The 25010-nt window shown below is 28.4% G+C and overlaps 3 protein-coding genes across 4 annotated transcripts; 1 reads left to right on the forward strand and 2 right to left on the reverse strand.

Annotated features, from left to right (window-relative positions):
• Positions 1–8497: 8497 nt before the first annotated feature.
• On the forward strand, positions 8498–17906 carry LOC108557564. Of its 2 annotated transcripts, none has more exons than XM_017914125.1 (4): positions 8498–8600; positions 8864–9005; positions 16814–16903; positions 17082–17906. In XM_017914125.1, the coding sequence occupies exons 2-4, from the start codon at positions 8889–8891 to the stop codon at positions 17415–17417; spliced, it is 543 nt and encodes a 180-aa protein (XP_017769614.1). In that variant the 5' UTR covers positions 8498–8600; positions 8864–8888; the 3' UTR covers positions 17418–17906. The 2 variants fall into 2 exon arrangements, with proteins under 2 accessions (XP_017769614.1, XP_017769616.1); XM_017914127.1 differs by lacking the exon at positions 8498–8600 and adding an exon at positions 8627–8797.
• A 3659-nt stretch (positions 17907–21565) lies between these two features.
• LOC108557558 (putative RNA-binding protein EEED8.4) lies at positions 21566–21913 on the reverse strand. Its single transcript, XM_017914118.1, has one exon. The coding sequence runs from the start codon at positions 21911–21913 to the stop codon at positions 21566–21568; it is 348 nt and encodes a 115-aa protein (XP_017769607.1).
• A 1416-nt stretch (positions 21914–23329) lies between these two features.
• LOC108557559 lies at positions 23330–24427 on the reverse strand. Its single transcript, XM_017914119.1, has one exon. It carries the CDS (start codon positions 24425–24427, stop codon positions 23330–23332), a length of 1098 nt encoding a protein of 365 aa, XP_017769608.1.
• Positions 24428–25010: the final 583 nt, after the last annotated feature.

Consider the following 25010-nt stretch of genomic DNA (forward strand, 5'->3'; position numbering starts at 1 on the left):
GTAATTGCCGATTTTCTTATATAAATGAAACATGATAGTTTTATATAATTATTAAACTTTATTCAATAATTTATTATTAATTTTCATAACTGTCCTTTTGTCATCTTTCCGTCAACTTCATTATACCACGCTCATATAACTTCTCGTCTTTGTCAGCAAAAAACTCAACTAGATGTAATTTCACAGCATTATCGTCATTGAAGGTTTTACCATTCAATTCATCCCAATTATGATTTACAATTATTGTGTTTGATACATTTAACCTTTCTGCAATCTCTCGGATAGGAATATGACAAACCGAATCAATTATGGCTTTGATTTGATCATCAACTTTATTTGGCCTACCAGATTGCAGTTCATTTTTGAGTGAAAAATCATCGGAACGAAATACGGTAGATTCGTGGTACTGTGGGATTCTTACCCATAGTTATTAAAAAAAAGCAATACTCCCATCCAAATTTAAAATCGGCAATTACTTTGTTGCCAATATAATTAATTCATTAATTTATAAAACAATGTGAGTATAATAAACGCATGCTAATAATTGCAAAAAAAAATGGTCATTGTAATTACATTCAGGTAAAACAATAATTGTTATTCAATTTGTCGGTTCTTTCTATTCAACGTTTAGATCATCGCATTTGAAGACGAAATATTTTGCTTCATCTATTTTGGTTTTAAAGGTCGCATCAATTAATCAAGGATATATTTGTGATTCAATTAAACGTAATTAATTCAAGTCCATTGATGCACCTTCACTTCGCATATGAATAGTTGCATAATCCCAACACAACTAATGAAATTTCTAATTTCTTTTCTGCAGCGCCAATAATAAAAACTCGAAAGTTTATTATAGACTGTCATTATATTTTTTATAAACCACATTAATTATTATCAAGATTAATTTGATAATTATGGTATATTTTTTCAACTTATTTAGATCAAAAATTGTCTAAAAAATATTTAAATGTATATAATGTATAAATTATATGAAAATACATTAATTTTTAATATTTTTTTTAGATTTTGCTGGTAGTAATGAGATTTAGTATCTCATTAACGTTATTTAATTCGATAAATATTCTAACATGAAAATATCCTCAACTATGTTCTAAATTGCTTTCTTTACTACTTTTAAATTAATTCTAGACTTGTATAAAACTGCAAATAAAAAAGTTTATTAAAGGCAAGATAACAAATAGTTAAGAATTCAATTTTATATTAAAAAATACATAAAAAAATACATAGGCACGTCGTTTCTAGAACGTCTCTGTTCTTAAATTTTTATTATTTTCGTATCAGATTTGTTTACATGACTTTGAGTTTTGTATTTTAATAATTATTATGAAGAAAATTTATTCGCAAAACGAATTATGTAAAAAAACTGTACATTTGAAATAGTAATAAATGATTAACAGTTTATTTCCGTGCAATAAATCATACTTAACAAATTCAATTTTGTAACAAATACAGGAATATTTTGCGAAGTGCGAGTAATCCCTTCCGCCAATATCCTGCACTGTTTGAAACAGGATTTGTCGAGACTTGACTCAATAATCAATTATATATGTATAAAAATGATCATGTACACTAACTATTAAGAATTTAGTTGGCTTTTAAAGTTTTCAAACGTTTGTCGGGATTAAGAAATCTTTGAATACCGTGGATTATCTATTAGTTATGTTGTTGTAGAGTCTTAGATGAATTTATGAATATTAAATGCAATATTCTTAATTCGTCTTATTGTACTTATAAGTGTTTTTATTGAGAAGTCAAATATACAAGTGTTGATCTCATGGATCATTAACTAAGAGTTTTATTCTCCTCTTAAGTTAATAATTAAGAAATAACTGATCTTCCCTAGACCCACGAAGTAGGATTATGTTTTCACTTCAACCCTCTAACTAAGACTATCTTCTTCCTTCAACCTTCTAACTAAGACTAAATTATATAATACAAAAATGTAACCATTTTAAAAAGTATTATTGGTTGGAGTATTATTTCGAGGAAAGGAAATCAGTTTTGACTGTGTGGAAGATACAATCGTTTCTTTATCTAAGTTTTATGATTCTACCCAAATATTTAAAGATGGAAGAAGGCTGTTGAACGTTGTTAAAATAGACGCAACTATAGGATTTAATGTGTAACCGTTCTTCGGCATCATCATCATTTATTTATAAAATTTAAATAATACATAATATAGGGTGTGATACAAAAATGCAGACTGTTATGGGCTTTAGCCTCTTTCAGCCTCTTAATAACAGAAAGTTTTACAAAAAAAAAAAAACATCAACAATAATAATGAGAAAACAAACAGAGATAGAACACAAATAAATATTAGTAACAATCACTTCACTGCACGAAAAAACGAATGTTTTACATCATTGAGGGGAAGTGTTTTTTAAAGTCTTGGAGAAGTTGCATTAATGTGGGGTCGTTGGAGTTAGCGTAGGACGCCAGCACGGCAGGGGGGTGAGGAATTTTTTCCTTTGGGACATTGGAGAATGTTGCCCCTAAAGGGGGTTTGAAGAGTGAGAGGGTGGGGTGATCTTGAAGGGCTATGCGTGAAGCGAGTCGGCCTTGGAGTTTTGTAATGTATTCGAGGATGTTTGGGAAGGTGACCAGGTTATAGAGGGTGGAAGAGGGGTGTCGGTAGTGAAGGCGAAGGATTTTGCGGATGCATTGCCGTTCTTCGGAATATTCTACAAGTTATTCTAAATAATCATGAACAAGTATACGTTTGTATATGTGTAATAATGTGTAATATACTTTGTAATAATTAAGATAAGGGTAGTAGGCCTAACAAATATACATATTACTTATGTAATATATGATAATAAAATGCATTACTAAAGTGAATTCCTATTAAACAAGGAATTGCTGAAGACATGCAGCATGAGAACGCAGAAGACAGAAGCATATAAACATGATTAAGCACATGCCTCGTAACTCTGCATAACGAGTACGATTACGATGAAGCAAAAAAAAAGAGGTGATTTACTGTTTCGGCTGTTGGAAACTTCATTTCGCAAACGTTTATCTCGTGGAAATTGGTTTGACACCTTTTTGGGAAATTGCGTTACACCGCGTCACTTCCAGTTATCGGAACAATTATCTCCATTATGCAAATGCACTGAACTCTTCATGTTCCAATGCATTTGTCATCCTGTGTTTCAGTTGATTGCATTATGTAAGAAAGTTAATAGTTAACAACAACAAAAATATATATAAATTACGAACACTAAAAGTCCATTTGAACAAATCAAATGATGATTATTCAATCGTGCAGTTCTGATTTTTTTTGTTTATTCTGGTAGTTCAGTGTAAAAGTTAAATTTATATATTAATATGTATATTTTATATATATTTACTTGATTTACTTTATAAAATAGATATACTCATGTAATATACAACAATACCTCACGTAGTACGGCTTCTATTAGTCCGGATTCACTATAGTCCGGCTTAAAAATTTCAAAACAAAGAAAATTTTAATTGATTTTCCTTTTTTCTTTCTACAGTCTAGTCCATCTGTGAGTTTATTTATGTATTTAATTCCTCGATTAGTCCGGTTAGCTTTTATCAGCACTATACGAGGTTTTGCTGTACTCAAGTATAACAATCCAGAAAATGTAATTTCAAACTTCATTGCAAAGTGAAGTATATTTTCCTAAAAGTATGCGTGTAACAATAGTAATCATAAATATTCTTAATGAAAAGCTTAATCTTAAGGAAAATTCCTTTATTTTATGTAGTTTTGGATGTTCTCGTATTTCTTCATTTTACGAATTTTGCCGAGTTTTGTTAACATTTTTTTAAAAGTACAGGAATACCTCACATAGTCCGGATAATTTTGCCACTAAATACATACAAAAATATTACAAATAATTGTACTTTGTGTACTAATTCATCTATATATAGCTTTTAATAAAAGATGGTAAATTCAAAAAAAATATAAACTGAAACTGAATTTAGTATCAAACAATTTGTATTAAAAAACATGTTATTTAAAATATTACAACATAATTTATATTTTTTGTATAAAATTTAACAGATGATTCTGGAAACACGTTTCTTTTATAATTTTGTATATTTCCATTTAAAATGTTGCTAACAGATTGTTACATGGTATTTTTATTGTTAGAAAGAATGCATATAAAAAAAAATATAGTAACCCGATGAAGCAATATATCACACAGCGAGATAAAGTTCAATATTTGTATATTAAAATGTTTTTATTAAGAAATATACGGATTGTGTAAAAAATGTGTACAAGGCTTTTTCTATATGTTCACGTGTATATTTTTTTTATAGAAGATTTATACAGCTCCATTGATTACCGCATAACTTTCTTGCTAAAAAAATATTTCTGAATGAATTTTTTCCTTACAAAAATGATCGAAAAACAATAGTAAATAAAAAAATTATAATTTTAGTTTTTTTTTACAATTTTATTTATTATACTTTAGGAACTAGATGCTAATAAATGGTATGGTGAAATAAATGGTTAGATGAAATTAACGCAAATTATAATTAATATAAACTAATGATATATTACAAGAATTATTGAATTTATTAAAACAAACATTTTTTTTATTGTTATGATTGAAATTATAAAAATATAATTATTTTTCTTTATTTTCTATATAACTGTTACAATTATTTGTTTTTATGATCCACCTGATTTAACAGTTATTACTGTACTTTTTGTAATGACGATCGTATATAACATCGATAAAATAAACTTTCACTGCACGATTTTCGATGGAAAAATGAAAAGTGTAATTGGAAGACATGTGGTTACATAAAAGAACAAAGAAACAGATGTCTTTAATTCATTTAATTACTCAAATTTAGTTTCTTATACTCTATTAATTTAATTATGATAATTGATTTACAAATTATAATAATTATTTGATAATTTATAAGAAATCATTATGTTACATCTTTTATGCTATTTTAAGTATATTTTAACTAAACTCATTTTTTTTTGCTGAATGGATATAAAATAATTGTATAATAAAGTGTGTGGAATAATGAATAAATTATTTTGTTTTGAAAAGCTTGAATCACATTATTTCGTGTTATCGAAGATGTATTACGAATCAAAACCGGAAGTCTGCATTATATAATATACAAGATCATAATCGCTGAGTCGCTGATTCCTTTAGCTACTTCAAAAGAAAGTGGTGATTAATAGATGCCATATATAGAGACAGTAATAGGTTTTAAGATTACTATAATTTACTACAGACTACCTACATATAAAGAATGCAAGTAAATAATTCTCATGATCTTATTAAGATTGTAAATAGTTGTACAATATCCAATTTTATCCAATATGTCAATTTTATTTATTCTATTGTATTTTAGGTAATGACCGTAGCAGTTCATTACCTAAAACAGTATTAATATAGAGGATGGATAGGATGTATATACAAGTAAATATGCAGTAACTAAACATACAAACCTATTTCGTGTATCATCACTCTTAATTTACAGTTTTACCGTCCAATATTTTTACCGAAATAACTGGTAAATATCGGTAATTGCTGTGTTTTTTTACTCGGATATTGTTGTTGTACATGTTTTTCAAAAGTACTTTTATTTGTATACATTTAAGAAGGAATTTATTTAATTTTGGTCGACATGGACAGATTTTGTTGAAAAATTTTGTCAATTAAAATAATTTGAAAGAGTACGTTTTATTGATTTAAATAATTAAATTTCGTTTTTAGACAATAAAATTTGTTTCAGCACAACAGTGGTTGTTAATGTGAGACCATGAAGTTGTCGAGGAAGCTTAGCTCGGAGGAGTTAAGCAAGGAGAAGAGCATTGGTTAATTAGTAGTTAAACAGTATTATTATTTTAGTAGTTGAATAGAGTATTAAGAGAGTCTTAAGTTAGCATCGAGAGTATAGTTCTAGTTAATCTTTGAACCTCCAACCGATTTCTTCCATTCACCCGCGCAACTTGGTCCTTCGTTCAAAACAAAATTAATATAATATCTGCATTGCTATCTATACAATTGACAGTAAAAGCTTTAAGTGCACAAGTAAATTACTTAATGCTGATGTTACAGATAAATTTATGAATGATAAATTTACCGCTCAAAATACTATTCCAAGAAGGAAATTAAATTCAGAATTGTTCTGTTTCGACAAACAAACTTTTTGGATGTTGTCCAATTTTTTGACAATTATATTAATTTTCAGTTGAACTACTAAAACTTTTGTCTGAAGATGGTATCACAGTTGAAATTAAGATTTATAAACTAATTTATATAGTATTTATTAGTCATACAATTATTATAAAATTTTGATAAAATGTATTATAAAAACTGGTGCACTTTATACTGTAAAACTTCAAAATGAAATGTCTATCCAATTTATGATATTAATAAATAATTACTTATGGCATAATATATTTTCAAAAACAAAGTTCATTATAAATTCTGATGTTTAATTAGATTAATACTTAAACTTCTATAAAATCGGCCATACAAAATAATTGCACGAGTTTACTTTATATAATATTCTATAAATAATAATTTATATTAACTATTTCCAAAACTATGAATTATTGATATAATTAAAAATATAGCAATAGTGTGGTGGACGCGCCGGGTAAAATATTTATTAATTAATATAAAACTAAAAATAACACAGTTACACAATTACACAACTGATTTCCCCAAGTTGTGGCCACTAAATTTATTTAAATAAGTAAATAAAACAGATAATTTCTCACCAATTATATGGTATTTAATTTAAAAAATATAGTATATGTTTTCATATTACAATTCAGTTACTTTTATTTCATTTATTATAAAACTGTTTTGTTTAATTATAGTTATTTTGTTAATCATATTGTTTACGATTATTATTTACGTTCTATCAATGAAATTATATTTTGCATTTATTAGTAAAAAATTCACATTCATGACTTTTACAAATTTCTAAAATTTTATTAGTTTAAACATAATTATCAAATATATTTTATAGTATTAAAATACGTGTTACATATATCTGCTATATTTTGAATATAAAATTATTATTATTCACCTTTCTAATATTGGAAATGAATGTCGAAATTTGATATGAATTATGCAAAGTTCCGTGAACAGACGTCAATAGCCTAACGATATACTTAATATTCTAATTAATCAATGATATAATCTATAGAATTACGCATATAGAATTAACGTAACAGTTATATTATGCACTTGAAAATAATTAATTAAACTCATTATTTTCACTTTTCAACTTAACTTTATTATTCATATATTTTTCGTAATATATTCGACCTATAAGTTAATTCATCTAACTTATTTAAGTTCAATAATAAAATAAAAGTATTGCTCATTTATATAATACATAAAATTACGCATTGAAAAGTAACGAAATAAGTATATTATGTATATAATATTACATTCATTTTATTTAAACATTTCTATTGGTCACAATTTAGACCAAAAAGTTAACAAATTACAATAATTAATTGAACTTTTCAACTTAAATTTATTATTCTAATACAGTTTATAACATTAAGAACATAATTAATCGTATGTGTGTTTTGACTTTTTCCTACATTTTATTAAATGTAATTTTTTAAGAATATTCACAAAAGTTTGTATTAAATAATGATGTAACAATTATATTTTACATTTACAATTAGTGCATAGAATCAATTACTATCACTATTTATTGTAACTTTATTATTCTGTTACAGTCTATAATGTTATCGAGTTAAATAATTGTAATATTCATGTGACTCTTTTTTGATAATTTGAATTTAAATTGTATTAATTTTATACTCTATTACACTTATATAGTTGATGATATTATTGATTTTAAAATTCTATGTTTTTTTTATTGAATTAAATAATCTTATATTTTGTTTATACAATTAACAACGTTACAAAATATATATAGTTCATTAATTCCATTCATTATTTTCACTTCTTCCGTAATGTAATAAAGACATTTCTTAAACTGCACGTAATTTGTGTTTTCCTTATGATAATTGTAACAAACTTTTACCAAAATGAAAGCACGTTTCTGCCTTTAATTGTTCAAATAAAATGAAAGAATATAATAAAACAGTTGAATGTCAAGATAGTTTTTTATAGTATAGGAAGAGGAAAAAAAAAATGAATATGTATATTTATAATTGTGCAATTTTCATTTTAAATAGGCTTAATGGAAATGACATTGTAATTTTTTTTTTGTAATATTTTTTTTTTATGGTATTTTCAAGGTTGCTTGACTTTCGAAGCGTTTCTTGTAATGATCGTTCCGAAAATGACCGATTGCAATTTGTTGTTGTTGATGGGGGGGTGGATTTTTTTTTGGTGGGTGTTTTCGTGTTTGGCTCTAATCTTTACGTGGGGCAAGTTCAAGTGTAAACGGGTGCGCACTCGAGTCTTAGGATACCCTCCTTGACACCTTTAAATTCCCACCTTAACAGTTTCTTAAAGCCAAACGACATCTGACCGCGCGCTTGCCGACTACGGCCGACCTACATAGACCCTGCTAGAAATAAGAAGAACTTTAATACATTAAAGCATTCACTTTCCAGACCGCAACACACGCATACTGTAAGAAGCCCCGTTCTTCTCTCGATCACCTCTTAACTAACAACATAACAACACACACACTCCTCGAGTGCACCCATTCAATAACCAAACCAATAACCATCGGCAGTGCATCAACGTCCTTCCTGGAAGACCCACGCGTGCACCACCACCGTCTCCTCCATCAAATCAAAAAAAAAAACCCTCTATAAAAGTTTGATGTGAAACAACGCCGATATCAACAGAAGCAAACAAAAACCCTAATCTCTCGTTTGCTTTATTTCCAGTTTTTATTTTTTTGCAACATCTACAATGAGGCAGTCCGTGGTTTTGGTTGCGGTCGGTTTGGCCGTTCTTGCGTCTCTGGCCAGCGCGAGGACTCTCGAGAAAAGGGACACGTACGACGCCAACCTGGATCCAGCCCTGCAGGTAAGTCACAGTTCGCACAAATTTGCACAAATCTCTCTCTCACTCTCCTGTAAACTCGGATCACGTAACGTTTTAGCAATTTGCTTTCGTTTCCTCGCCTCGTATTTGGGCCACAGATTACCGCAATATCAACAAGTTATTAAATCCATATTAAAAATTCGGTGAAAATTAGATTGCAGTTTAATGTTGCGAACCGCCTTGAACCAAATCAACAAAAATTCAAACAGAAAACACTTATATAACATAAATTATTCATCGAATTAAAGCGAAAACGTTACATCAAATTCAACGAAAACCAAATCTCGTTATATAATCGACATAACTTATGAAATGAAAATTAAAATTAATCATATTATAAAATTGTCATAACTTATATAATTATAAGATTAAGTCACTCATTGGATTAAACCGGAAACGGAAAGCGTTTATTTTATTATCGTGTGCGTATATATTTTTTTTTGAAGGTCGCTCGCTCTCACTTTCGTTCGTAAATTCCCGCGACTTCTTGCAGCATTGCATTCCAATAGAAAGTGCATATTTATTTTCATTATCCTTTTTTGTTTAGTTACAAGAAAACCTTATTATTATCATCATCACGCTCAAATTCGCACTTTCATCTCTCACCGTAATTGCGGGCATTTATCTCAATTTTTACGTAACCTCCGAAAATGATTCGAGCCGAAAACGAGAATGTTAATTTCGACGTTTTTTTTCTGTTGTTGTTTAAAAAAAAAGAATTTTTTTTACTTTCTTCGGTGTTATGAAATCGTTGTGTTACGTTATTTAATATGAACATCTTTTATTTAATTTGTAGTTAAATTCAGACATTCTTTTTTTTAAGTTTTTGTAATTTTGTGAGTTAAATATGTGTATAAATACGTTTATGACATGGAGAGTTTAATGCTCGATGAGGAAACCTGCATTTAGACATATTTTCATACGATTGTTATACAGGACAAGAAGTTTTAAATTGCTTACGTTTTTGATGTGGAGAGTTTAATGCTCGATGAGAAAGCATGCATTACGTATTTTCAATACAATTCTGCCAACTTCTTAAGCAAATTTAAATCACATACTCATAACGTTATTATATTAACTACCGTTTCATTATTATTACGTTTCTATATTGATTGTTATTAGTAACAACAAAATAAGTATTCATCATAAAAAAAATATTTATCACTTGAATGGTTATATAATCACAGCCTATTTTAGTGTTATATAAGAAGAAAATTAATTGAGTAAGTTTAAAAAAATCTATTTTGTTATACTATAAAATTAATCTTAATTTGGTAAAAATAGTAAAATATTGAATAACTTTTATATTAATGTAAATTTCATAATTAAGATCATAAAATTAAATTAACGTATACTGAATATTTCACTCATAAATAGTAATATGTTACTTAGTAATTGAATAAACTAAATTTAAAAAAAAAATCCATGATCAAGAGACTTCAATGATCGTAAAAAACAGAAATTTACAAATGTATATTATGATTCATATTTGTACTTACTAGTTTAAGTTATAATAATAACACTAGTTATTGAAGTGATTAGTTTGTAACATGACATAGTAGTCAATTAATGTAATTTAAAACCGTTTAAAGTGAAACTTTTAACATTTTTGTGTCACTAACCTTTTCTTCTATTATAATATAATCAATGATCTAGGTAAAACATATTGAGTAATACATAGTAATAAACATATATTTTTTTTTATATAGTTTCATATAAATCAAATACTAAATGTCCATATGTTACGAAAGAATCGGAATTTTATTTGCATTGCTCAATAACACAAGAACACACTTTGTTGAGCAATTGTAAACAAACTAATTGAGTGATTTACGCATTAGCAATTAATGTAACTTGATTGTAAACTTACCAATAATATTGCAATATACTAGATAATAAATCACAGTAAATACGAGAGACTTATGGTTATTAAAGCTAGTTTGATCTTAGGTAATCTCTCAAAACTTATGTTGAAGAATCGAAGACCTAAATTAAAAATATTTTCTTGCAATAATAAAATTAACTTTAATAATTATAAAATTACACAAGTATTGAATTTAATTATAGTTAATAAGTAACAAGTTTACACTTTACTTAATTAATGATCGTTTATGCAAATATTGTTTTTTTTTTGTTATGAATAAATTTCAAATTTAAATTTAAAAAAAAAGCATAATAATCCTATTAAATATATAAACGTTGTGATTTGAACCGTGAAATAAGTATTATTACAACATCAATTTGATAATGCTATATTAACAAAATCCTTGTTGTGTGGAAAACGAAACGACTTTTGGAATGAAAGGAATTGTTAAGTTATATAGCCTTCGCTTCTATTTACACTGCATATGCCGAATTAACACAGATTTTTGTTCGTAAATCTTGCATGATCCACGCGTTTAAACTCTCAATTTTAATTTTAGCAGAACTGGATCACCTCACGCAACTGTTGCATAACAATCGGATCAATGTCGGAGATAATTAAAATAATAACATCGGTCAATATCTTTTCGCTCTAAGAATGTTATGTAACAAATGTAACAAAAGTTTGAAAACAATTTGATAGTTTATAAAAATTAAGCGAATGTTAATACTTAGATGGATGATAGATATTGAAATAAACTGGAATATAGCAATACCTCGCATAGTGCGGGTAAACAGTTCCGCACTATTTGAAACCGGACTTCAAAACAGCACAAAATTGACTTGACTATAGAGGAATAAAACTGATCACTTATGTATAAAAAAATGTACTCATAATTTAGAATTTTTTTTTTTTTTGCTCACATACAATTTAGTTTGTTTTGAAATTTTTAAACCGTACTATAGTGATTCCACACTTATCAAAACCGCACTATGCGAAATATTACTGTATAGATAATTTGCATGAGTAGAAACTTTGAATTTAGAAAAAAACTTTTTATAATAATTCAATTTAATTCAATAATTTAAGTTACTACAAGACTATAAATAATTACTTCAAAAACCTGACTTGTTAAATTGAATTATAATTACAATTATGCGTTGAAAATAACATAAATATGAATAATGTTCATAATAAATTAGTTTTTATGAGAATTCAGAGTAGGCGTCATTAAAATTTATCATTTAATTAACGTCACGGACAGATGTTGAAAGCCGTTACGCAATTTAACAATTTATTCTTATTTCTAATAATGAATTATAATAAAAAAAAAAAAAAAAACGATTGAGTAAATCCATTGCAAGCGTTTCCATAAAAAGAAGAGAAAACGGTTATTCAGCAAATACGACAATGAGGTTTTGGAAAAGCAACAAATAGAAAACTCGATAATGGAAAAGAAACAAAAAGAAATAGAAAAGAATCATTCAAAAAACGCATTAAAATTTCCTCAATGACCACTAACGTTGTTATCAAGACCTCGTACACACTTCGTTGTTGCATAATTGCGAGGAACATCGGTTGCGCATTAAAACTATTGCCAAAGAGTCAATAACGAAACCGAAAATAATACAATGTGAGTACGAATACGAACAATGCACTATTAAATATATATGACGATATTTGTTCTATGGGACCATCAAATATCGCTGCTAATTAATAAAATGCACGATGGAAATGCACGTTTTTTTTTTTCTAGTGGAACGTGCGAAACGCAATTGGTTAATCATTTCATTAACACAATATGCATATTGAATAGATCGCAGTCATTACACAAATGATGCGATTAATTCTTGGTCGTAATTAGTTGGCCTTTGCAATAAGTTGAGTTCATTCAGTTTCAGTTGTTAATCAATCGAATTCTTGCAAGTATTTCAATATCGATCCATTATAATTACTAATCTTGCGATTATTCAGCAATTTATTACTACTGTTTAAAGATACTTTAGTGGATGCAAAGATCTATCATCAGATAGTAATAAAATCCATTTAGAATACGTGCAAATCAATGGTTTCCAATGGACCATAACCGTCTATCAATTATTGTTCTTTCGACCTCAATTGATTGAGGTTTTATGTAAACTAACGAAACAAATTGCATGATCATTTTTCTTACGAAACTTTTAGTAATAGAGGAAACTGAATCCATTAATTTTGTATAGAATACCTCGCTTAGTGTAATAAACTGGACAAATCGAGCACTTTAAAACGTACAAAAACCTACTTGACAGACAAAAAAATCAATTATGTACTATTTTTAAGAATTTATTTATATTTTTCTTAACTAAAATTTGTGTTTCCGTACTAATTGAAGCCGCACTATGTGAGGTATTGCCGTATGCATTTCTTAATTATTATGTTAACAAAATGGTTCTATATGGTTCTATATAAAATGTAAGAAACTTATATTTAATGGAAACTAACAGTTGTTAATGGTCTTGATGTTTTTTTTAAGACTCATTAAATCAATTAACCAATTTCTACGTTTCAGTAATTTCTACGCTAATAAATTTAAAGAAAAAAAATGGTTAATCAAAATGGAATCAAACTTCAGAGAAAATCTCATTAAAATTTTCCTAATTGATAATATCGATCAATAAAAAAATGGAAATTTTATTTATATATATATATCAGGTACTTATTTTAAGTCAAATAATTACTCGCACAGTGCGGTTTCAATCAGTGCTAATTGACTATACAATTTTAATTGAACTAAATAAAAATAAATTCTCAGAAATTAGTACACATCATTATTTAGAATACATAAATAATCGAAAGAATTTTATCTTGTGTAATTTTATATTTATAAAATCATTGAAACGATTAACCGCACTTTGCGAGGTACTGCTGTATTTGCTTCAATTATTAAGTTTAATCATTTTATATATTTAAATTAAAAATGAGCACTTTTTTCAGCAATAATGAAAGATCAAAATTGCGAGATAATAAGCTTTAATATTAAAATATTAAAACGTGCATTAAATGTCATCAAATTGAAAGTAAAATATGTATATATTTACGTTGATTAATGTGAAAGACATCGGTATAATTATTTATATTTATTTATTCTTGTAGTATAGATCACATAAATTCCTTAATTTACATTAAGCAGATACAAATGAATAAATGTATTTTTTTAATTAATCAAGTGAGATGTTGTACTTCAACAGCAGTTGTTTTAATTAAAAGAGAGGTATTTTATCACAGGTGGAATATATTATACAGAATATTAAAATTCATTTCACTGTAAAAGCATTTAATAGTTAAAAATTTTCACAGGTATTTACAATTGTAATCAGAGAACTTTTGTTACAGGTGCTAAGAAAAGGTACAAACTTGTAAAGAATCTTGAATTAACTTGTTTATACAAATTCATTATTGGAATTTCTTAAATGAATATTTGAGAAAGACACTAAATGTTTATTTGAATATACTAAAAGAAAAGAAAAATAGAAAATAATGTGAAAATTAGAGACAGTGAAAACAATGTTTATATACACACAACAATTGTGGAATTTCTAAGTAGTTCAAAGTGAAATTTCGTTTCACTGTCAACTGAATTATCAAAGAAAACTTTGCATTCATTTTCTCTAACAATTGAAATAGCTGCAATTCGCAAGAAATGATACAAAACAAAAATAAATGTTATTAAGTGTAATGGTGATCATCGTAAAACCCATCGCAAACTGTGTGTAGCGGAAAATTGCACTTTCTCGGATGTACCAAGTGCGGAAAACGATTTACTTACTTGCTTATTTACTAGTTGCCAGCCAATTAGTCGAAGCGAGAAAGACACATAGAAAGGAACGGTCGATCTCGATGAAAGTTGCAGCGCAAAATGCAACGTGACTAAACGGCCTTAAGCAAATGCAAACATAAAGAGAACAAAAAAAAAACGAAAACAGTCCTTTCTATATCGATCGCCCTGTTACGAGCAAAAAGTCCGATATTAATCATAATGAAAGCAAATAATAAAATCAAACGACATTCATTTTCTAGCCATTCTAAACATCTGACCTCGCGCCCTCACAATACACACTTTATTCATTATAATGAGCAGCAATTAAAATATATTAATTACTTTAACACTAAAAATAAATCTATAAATATTTATAGCTGAATCTTTTTTAAACCATGAATCTCGGAAATATCAGTTTAATAATTACGTAAACCGAGTAGGTAATAAACTGAATAATAATTAGACTAATTTCCGTCCGAATTATTCCTACACGTGTTTCTGAACCGAAGCAACTTTCGTTTCGTTTAACAAATTTTACTTAATTTTCTCGTTTTCTTTCAATCTGCAAAAGCTTGCGCAACAAACCCGTTAATTATCAATTTAACATTTCGAATCTGCACTTGTACGCGCACACATGTTTCATTAATTTTATTCTTCCATCGTTCGGCCTTTCCCTAAAACGCGTTCCAGTGTAAATCCGTTTCGCAATCCGAATCGGTCGCAATATCTAATTTACATTTCGGCAATTTTTATCAAGACTGGAAAGTTGCGTAACGACATGTAACTGGTTTCTTTGGGTTTTCGACCAGATGTTGGATGCATGAAGCTGAAGACGTGTTTAGAAAGTGAGGTGAAAACGGTGCAGAAGATGCTGCTGCTTTTAGTGGTTATTACTGAACATTTGCATTAATTAAATGAACAATTGTCGATTTACACGGAAAGAGGAAGGAATATACCGATATTCTTTCACATCCTTCCATTGTGCAATACTCGGTTTCCTTCGAAGAGGAATATTTTTTTTTGCTCTCCTCCTCCGCTTTATTAATCGAACGTAAATAGCATTGGTTGCGTAATGCAACTTTCACGTATACCAAATTCGCAACGTAAATCATGCTTCTTTTAAAAACAAGTAATAAATTCAATTTAATCAGTTTTTACTCATGATTTATCCACTTATTACTTTTATAATTACAGAAAATATACAATTTTACGAATTCTACAATTCGAATATAAGTCAATCTGAGGTCAGACGTATTTATTAAGAAAAGTTGTTCTCGTTTTACGAATTGATTTGTAAATATTTATCATCATCATTAAAATTAATATATTGCCAATAAACTAAAATATTTAGACTTATATCTATTACCTTCTAATACAATTAAAGCAAAGAATCACCATCACCAACTAGCTATAGAACTTAAATAGAAAAATATTTATAATTTATTGTAATTTGATATACAAAAAAGTAAGTCACATTTCCATTACATAATAACTAATATTATTTTTTTTACGTTTATTTTTTAACGAATACAGTTTTTGAGATGTTAAGTAAACAAAAACGCAAAAACATGAATAATTTATAAATATTTATATAAAAATAATATTGCATAACAGCAATTCAGATCAGTAATTTATGGATTATTCGACCTTTTTTTAATAGATTTTGTTAATGAATGTTATCAGAATTATTCTCATACACGTAATATTATCGAAACTATATTAACTATATTTTTTAATTAAGAAGATTGTTAATCAGTTTAATCTCACGTTTTTTAACTATAAAAAGGAAGAAAAAATACTAGAAAATATTAAATAATTGAAGCAGTTTGCATACATAAATTTGTAAAAAATATATATTTATATAATCTATGGTTAATGTGTATTAATATGTTAAATAATAATATTATTAATTAATATATTTTTAGCAATCATAAAATAAGGAAATAAGTAATATACATATTGAAGTTGATACATCGTTAAAATGTATATTTAGTGAATCCATGAAACAGAAAATGCGAAAGATATGAACAAAAACATAATGAACATACATTGCTTGAGAGATTTTATGTAATTTGTTGAAAAAAACAACTTTTGTTTTGATTAATTCAATTTTTTTCTATTTGATTGCAGGAAATCGATTCCGATGACAATGTGAGGGATAAGAGACACCAGGATGTGAAATTCGGAGTGAAGAACGCAATTTTGGGCTTTGTGTTTAACGTGAGTATGCTTTCATTATGTATTATAGGAATTTTCGGATTTTCATTGAACGTAGCTTGTATTAACATTGAAAGTGTCATATTGAGAATGCGATGAAATAACAAAAGCAAATGCAAACGATTTGAAACCAAAAAAGAAAGAAAGAGTAAAAAACAAAAACGCACTACGAAACTTGCAGAAAATCAATTCGTTCATCGACCAGAAGACCCATTGGGTGGACCAGTTGGACAGGACCAACATTGCCAAGAACAGGCAGCACGGAATCGAAGCACCCAAGGATCCGGTCACTAGTCTCTCTAGCGTCATTTCCGGCGCGATCGGCAAGAAACTGGAAGCCGCCGGACCACTGATCGGCGTCGCCGTGCAGACACTCACTTCCGGTTCCGGTGGACTCTCCGGCGGCGGCCACGGCGGTTTCAACATCGGCTCCCTTTTGGGCGGTCTCAGCGGAGGCGGTGGAGCAGCCGCCACCGGCGGTGAAGCTCACGCCGAGGTCTCCGCCTACGCCGGATAATTCCGCGCACATCCTCCGAACCAATTCCATCCAATTCCTCCAGCCAAATTTTAAAGAGAGAAAAAACAAAAGAAAAAAGTATCAACCATTCCACCGAACCAACCCTAAACCCCCCCTTGTAAATACGATTTTCTTCTGCGCCGCCACCAACCTACGACGGCAAAGTCACTAGTTTTTAAGGAATTTTTATGTTTCGTCTCTTCCTTGTCTCTTATTTTGTACATTAGTCATCCAGAAAATTGAATCCCCCCATCCATCCAAAACGAAATCCCTTTAACCTCCTTCTTTTTTTTTTAATTATTTTTTGTGAAAGCGGAAATTGTGATCGCTTTTATATTTATTATTTTTTAATTATTATTTTGTATGTAGTGTTTTAAATGCAAGCACACCAATCTTTGTAAATTCCTTCAGCGATTTTCTCCTATTTTATTCTACATATTATTTTGTTTTTCATATGCTTCAAACACTCCCAATTTGTTTCCACTGGTTAATGATATACCCTCGTTCATAATTTGTTATTTGCAGTGTGTATATGATTAAATTGTTTAGGATTTTTTTTTTAATGAATTGAATTTTTGTAAATATGTTTTTAATAAAGATATTTTATCTGACTCTCCATTATTATTTATGAACCCTTGCATCTAAATTATTTAATCTTAACAAAAATATGTTCTAATTAGTTATATACAGGCTGCAAATAAATCATAATTCAGTCGCAGCATATTCTCATTGCAAAAAATAAGACTCGTTTAAATTTTAATATGATGAAATTAAATGTAGTAGGAAATACATAAATTTTTGTTTAAGCGATTTCGCAAGAGCTCGTTAATTATTTCTGAAAGTTACATGATTCGTTGCAAAGCTAAATTGCGGTTTTGTTTTAGCCTTCGACAAAGAGACCGTTGACGACGACTTCGAGAAAGCCGACCACGACAGAAGATATTGTCATTTTCGAAAAGAATAAACCGGTGTCGCTGGATTTGCCCGACCAGCTGTTCGGATCATCCTTCACTCTGGTCACGAACCTCTCTGACACCATCGGTGAATTTATGATCGTAAGTATAACAGACTTATCTCAACATTTCCTAAAAAAAATGCATAACTTGAATGCAGCATAATTTAAAATACGAAGAAAGTTTGAATCATTCTAGAACAAACTTATATAAAGCAATATTTATATTTAATTATACTTCGATTAACGAATAAAACGCGTTCGTAGATCGTTAAGCGAAACTTTCGTTCATTCGTGGAGTAAATGAAAAGCAAAGAAAAGTTTTATTAAATAAACAATTAACTTACATCCTCTTTATCGACATTTTCTAAACATATTGATTTACACAACTAGACAACTTTATTTTTAATTTGTTGGTTGTTATTTTTTTTTCTTGCACAACTTCTGGCCATATTTTGTCAGATGATCGTTAAACGTTGGCCTTAAATTTTTAACATATTTTATGTAAAATGGTTCTAGCCGTTATATCGAAACTTCGTTATCAGAGGTAACATTAAACGAGGTATAACTGCATAACCTTTGTTACTTGATTTTGAAACTTGACTATTTCAATAATGAATATTTTCTTATTATCAAAATTCTTAAATTGTACATTTACAGCTAACTATTTCACGTTTTAAAAAGAAATTTCTTTTATCGGAAATTTTATTTAAGTCTTTCTATATTTTATAACCAACATATAACATGTAACTTTTTTAATATAGATCTCAATAGTAATGGATTTATGTTACAAAATTACTCAAAAAATGTATTTTTTATCACTTTTTTGGTAAAAAATATTGAATTCAACTAGTTTTTGGTCAATTACCTTCATACGTAACTTGTTCTACGATTTGAACTTTGTTTTATCAAAAAATTGAAACATTAATTTCAATTCTCTTAATTTTCTCTACATACTTTGCTGTATGAACCATTGAATATGAAAAAGAAGCCTCAACTTAATCTCAATGAAAACAAAATTAAATATTTTATAACTACACGACACTAACTTTTTTTCTATATATTTTTTCTTTTCAAATTTATATAATCTTACGATCTTACTTAAATCAAAGAGTTGAGCCAAACATTCCTAAACTTCTAGACCTTTTCTAGACAAAATACAAAATGTACAATGTATTTATAACAATAAAAATTGATGTCTATAAAAAAACAATATATAGTTTTAAAGAATTTGCTGATTAGAAGGCAGTGATTCCACTTTTTTGGACAATTTCTAGAACATTAAGATGGTGCATTACGTGTACCACCGTCCATCAAAGAGTTAAAACAATGGAATAATCGTTTAACAGACATTTGTTTTACAATATGTTGATGGTACATGATTACACCGTTAACTTTTCGTTTATTCTAGAAACTTTCAAATCTATTCTCGTAACAAATATTTTATACATTTTTTTTTATTATTAATACGTCCATAACATTAAAAATTTCACACTCTTCTTTTTTTGTAATAAATCATTTTTTGACACATTGCATTAACAAATTAACTTAAATTAATTAATTAAAACCGTTGATATGTTAACAATTGAAACTAATGAAAACGACTAAACCAAAAAATATACACAATATAATAAGATACTAATGTTTGATTATTCTATTTGCAGGTTTTTTAATTCACCACCTTTAAATCACATTTTACATCTGCACTACTTTTAATCATAAGTCTTCACTTTATTTAACATGTTTACATTAAACTAATATTATTTATCCCCAACAGGTTACGGTTTGTTTTTCCTAATTCTTAAGAAGATATTCAATTATATTGGGCATTATATTAAAAAAAATACAATTGTTTATACAGGAGATATCTAATAGAAAAAAAATGTATTTGAACAAAGTGAGATCATCCACGTTTCATATGTGATTTAGGTACGAGAAAAAAAAACGTTGATCCAAGGCTTTATTGAGATTTACCCAAAGAATTAGTGAAATGCATCTGTTTATTTATCTCATGTAGTATAAACACAAGGCTATTATATTCCTCATCCAATGTTTATACACTACTTAGCAACGAAACTAACAGATATTTCCGTTCACAGAATTCCGCGTTGCGAGCCCAACGACTGCTTGAATCGATGAGACCGTTTATATGGAAAGTCTTCGGAAAGAAAGGACTCGTCATTGAAGCGACCACCGATAAACCGATCTTCTCTGAACCGAAGCAATAAAATGCAATTTTTTTATACTGATTTTATTATTTTTAAATAATATTTTTAAATCTATACTAAATAAATATAATTAGAAAATATTGTAAAAAAAAAATACAAATAATATAAGTGTCATATGAATAATTAAATGAGACTTTACTCGGAACTACGCTAAAATCACGAATGTTTGTCGAGTCAAGTGCCATTAATGTGTGTTTTTTTTAAATTAAAAAATAACGTTTTAATTGCATTGTTAGATATATAAAATTCTTTTGTGGTTATAGTAGAGATTCGTTTTTAATTATATCGTTTGGTGATATAGGATTTAGGTAGTTGATTAATAATTTAATTATATTGAATATACTTTACTTTATAAAAATATTAATATTTGCATTACAATTTTTTATGTTTAGTTTTATAAGAAATTGATGTATATATATCAAAGATTATGAGATATTAATTATTATCAGGATATATTATATTTACTTATTTATTCAAATTATTACCTTACACTCAAGGTATATTAGGTATATAATAAATTGAACTATAACAAATGGAATATTTAGAAATGAAAATCTGGACACCTTATAATACCTTAAAATAAAACTATAATCTAACTGAATATTATTCTAAATAAGGAATAGAATCAAATAAAAAAAAAGTGTTGTGTTTTTTTTTTTAAATTATAAACATATATTTCATTATTTATTAACATATAGTTAACAGACATATATACAATCATTAACATATTTCTAAATACAATTTACAATCAATAATGGGTTGGTTTCCAATATGGATATCTGCTGTTAAAGGTTTCATCGTTTTGAACCCAGTCATTAGTTTGCCCAGTCTTAAAATATGCATTTCCTGAACAAAAGTTGTTAATTGGTTTGGTTGTCTTATTCATGTCACTAACTACATTCATTTGATAGTTTGTCGAAGCAACAGGAACAAGTGGTGATCGTTTGATTGTCTTCATTCCAAATTGATTAGTTGATTTTGGGCAACACTCGGATCGGCCTATTTCTCAACATAAATCCGTGCATTTTCAAGGGCTCATCAACTGATTGCTGCAATTCAAATAGAATATATGCAAAACCCATTGTTTTCTCGGTATTTTTGTTTAGAGGAATTGTAATGCGTTCGACTCTTCCACATTTACAGAAAACTTCCTCAAGCATATCCTTGGTTGTTTCATAGTCTACGTTACCAACATGCACACTTCTGCTATCGCGACTAATCCTGTCTGCTAATCTCTCGTCGATAACTGTCTCGGGAATCGACTCCAAAAACTTGACAGACTTATTCAAGAGTATATCCACATTTTTAATTTCCATTCCTGTCTTCTTTATATCTTGAATTGTTAGAAATTCTGGATCTTTCTTCAAATCATACTCGATCTAATCTCATGAACGTTCAGTTGATACTACGCTCGTCTCGTGTTTAGTTTTCAGACGATCCAGTCTCTTCAGAAGTTCTTCCGCCTCCTGCAAACACTTCCTTTGTGCTTCTTCCATCTTGTTTTTGACGAAATCATCGTCGCCTTTTCCTTCTCGACCTTTTCATTCTTATTTCTTTCTATTTCAGACAACCTCGTACTCTGTCTATGTCTCTTCGTGGCCAAAACTTCGCCAATAATGTCCGCATGATAACTATTCTCGTATTCACTATTGACACTATTTTCGATATTCTCCTCGTAGTCCAAAATGATCCCTCTATCATCATACATCTTGGTTAAGTTAATTGTGTAAATAATGCAGATAATAAGAAACGTTCTAAACGTAAGAAGCAGTTGTCGTACTGAAGATGTTTCAAAAACTAATCCCTTTTTCATTTTTCATCCAGTATTTATACTCCAAGTATTATATTTAGGGTATTAAGGGTTGCAGGTATTTTTGCATGTATACTTGGCGCAAAATGATTAGTAAAACATTTTTTATAGGGCTGTCAAACTTTCTCTTGTGTCGAAAATTAAATTGCATTTTAAGTTAACAAGAAATGTATTTGATGCAACTTATTTTATTAGTTACCTAATATTATTAAGGTAATACATATATTCTGAAATATTCCAGCAAATCAACGAATTTACAAAATTTTGATTTTTTTTATTCAATGCAACATATAATAATAATAATAAGCATTACAACAATAAACTACAGAAATTAAAAATTAGAATCAATTTTCAGACATATACATTTCCATATTGGATAAACGTTCCTCAAGTTTGGTTTTGGTTGTATATATAAAAAGTATATAATCAATTTGCAGATATATTAGTTTCCATATTCAATCTAGTGCCTTAGGTTCCTCAAGTTTGTGTTTGGTTGCATTTTTAAAGAAAAACATATAAGCAATTTGCAAAACTATGCATTTCAATATTTGCTCTAGTGCCTTATGTTACTCAAGTTTCATTTGGTTACAACCAAAAATATATTGTAATAAATAATAAATTTAATTAACTTTTCAATTTTGATTTATAATTCAAATTTCAATTATCATTTATTTAACTGGTTACATATTTTTTACTATATAATAATTAAAACAAACAATTCACTTTACTTAATTACATATTTTATTATATGCAATAGTTTATTGGTATAGCTTCTACTTACAGTGATAACTACAATTTAATGATATCAATTAAATTTATCATTTATTTCTAATCATTTTGAACAATGTCAACCTAATATATAAAGTATTATTAAGGTTTTCTAAATACAATAAGTGAATGTGGTATATTTGGTTGCCTATCATTAATCCTGGTAGACAAAAATCTTAGATTTGTTATTATCGACACACAATTCCCATATAAAACACATTACTGATATAAAAATGCCCAGAATATAACCATATATTGAACATTGCAAATGTTCAAGTCGCAAAGCAATTACTCCTTCTAATACCGCTTCATGGTGAACCTTTAATAGTGGATCCCATTTCGAATTTAGACCATTTTCGTACAATGCTACAATTGCCTCGTTAATTCTATCCAGATACGGTGAACCTTTATCTAAATAGATACTAGGAAAAGCAGTTATAATATTGGGTAACATGAAAGCTTTATACCCCTTATTCTTCATATTATATAAAATAATCCTGGTGTCATCCACCAAAGCAAAGTTTCTAAACTTAACAACTTTATCCAAACAAATCTCTTTATCGTCACAATCGACGAATTCTCTAAACAGCTTAATATTATGTTCTGTATCATTACCATCAAAGTACGTCTTTAAATAGCTGAAACCACCAAAATGTAAATTGCTTTGAAGCATTTCATGGACGTTCGAGATTTGAAATTCGTAACTGTGTTTACTCAAGAATGAAACCATCACGCTTAAGAAACCATTAGCAATAAGGAAACTGAACAGAATCCATGCCAAAAAAGCCATACGCAGTTTGGTTTCTGTTGGTTGCTTTGGAGCTGAACTGAAAACCAATCCAAATAAATAAAAGCAACTACTAACGAAGGTTTGCTTCTTCTGTAAATACATCCATAAAGTGGATATTAATATAAATATGACCAAAAGGAATATCCATAAAGGTAACTGGAAGATAAGAAACATATTCATCCAAATTTTCAATGGTTCAGCCAACGGAACGAAGAAGGACATGTGCGAAAAGTAATGCGGGAAACTGCAATCAAATGTGACGCAGTCTTCTTGGTACATTCCGATGAATCCTAAAAAGCAATCAACTTTCTTATTGTATAAATCAGCAAACATATATTTGTACGATCCATTTTTAAGCTTCTCGAATCCAGGGTCCGGATAATCGTTTGGAAGTACTTCAAATTGTATCTTCAGTTGCTCCGCAACACCTTGAATTAACTTTAATTCAACACCTCCAGGCATCGTGTAAGGTTCAATATAAGCAATATACGATTTCAGAACGCATTTGGGAAAATAGCGAATTTTACTTTCTTTGAAAATATCTAATTTATACTTATCGAAATTACTACAATTACCTAAATAAACAGGAACGGATCCTGTACAATTCTCTCGAGATAACGGATAATAAGTAAATACATTTAAATTCTTATCTATTAATAAAGCGTTAATTAAATAATACTTCCACAAAATGTTAAAATATTTGTTGAAATTCTCAATTTCTTTAGTAATAATTACAGTTTTCGCTTTGGAATTGTAATAAATACTACGATAAATTACTTCCAAGAATGATTCCAAATCGATCACATTATTTATGATTATTAAATAAATCGAATATTTTTGCAGCACCGTTGAATTATTGAAATCAGTTGTTAGTTGTACGTGTTGGATCGGTGCAGGTAATTGTATGAAATCTTCATTGGAAGATACTTGAAGAATTGATTCATTTCCATCGAATATTTTATAAATGCAATGAGCAAATGCATCAAAACTATTATTTAATAACATGTTTACGACTGTTTCACAACTGATTTATAAACGATGAACT

This window comes from Nicrophorus vespilloides, unplaced genomic scaffold (genome assembly GCF_001412225.1).
Source record: "Nicrophorus vespilloides isolate i.1.1-1 unplaced genomic scaffold, Nicve_v1.0, whole genome shotgun sequence".
NCBI lineage: Eukaryota > Metazoa > Arthropoda > Insecta > Coleoptera > Silphidae > Nicrophorus > Nicrophorus vespilloides.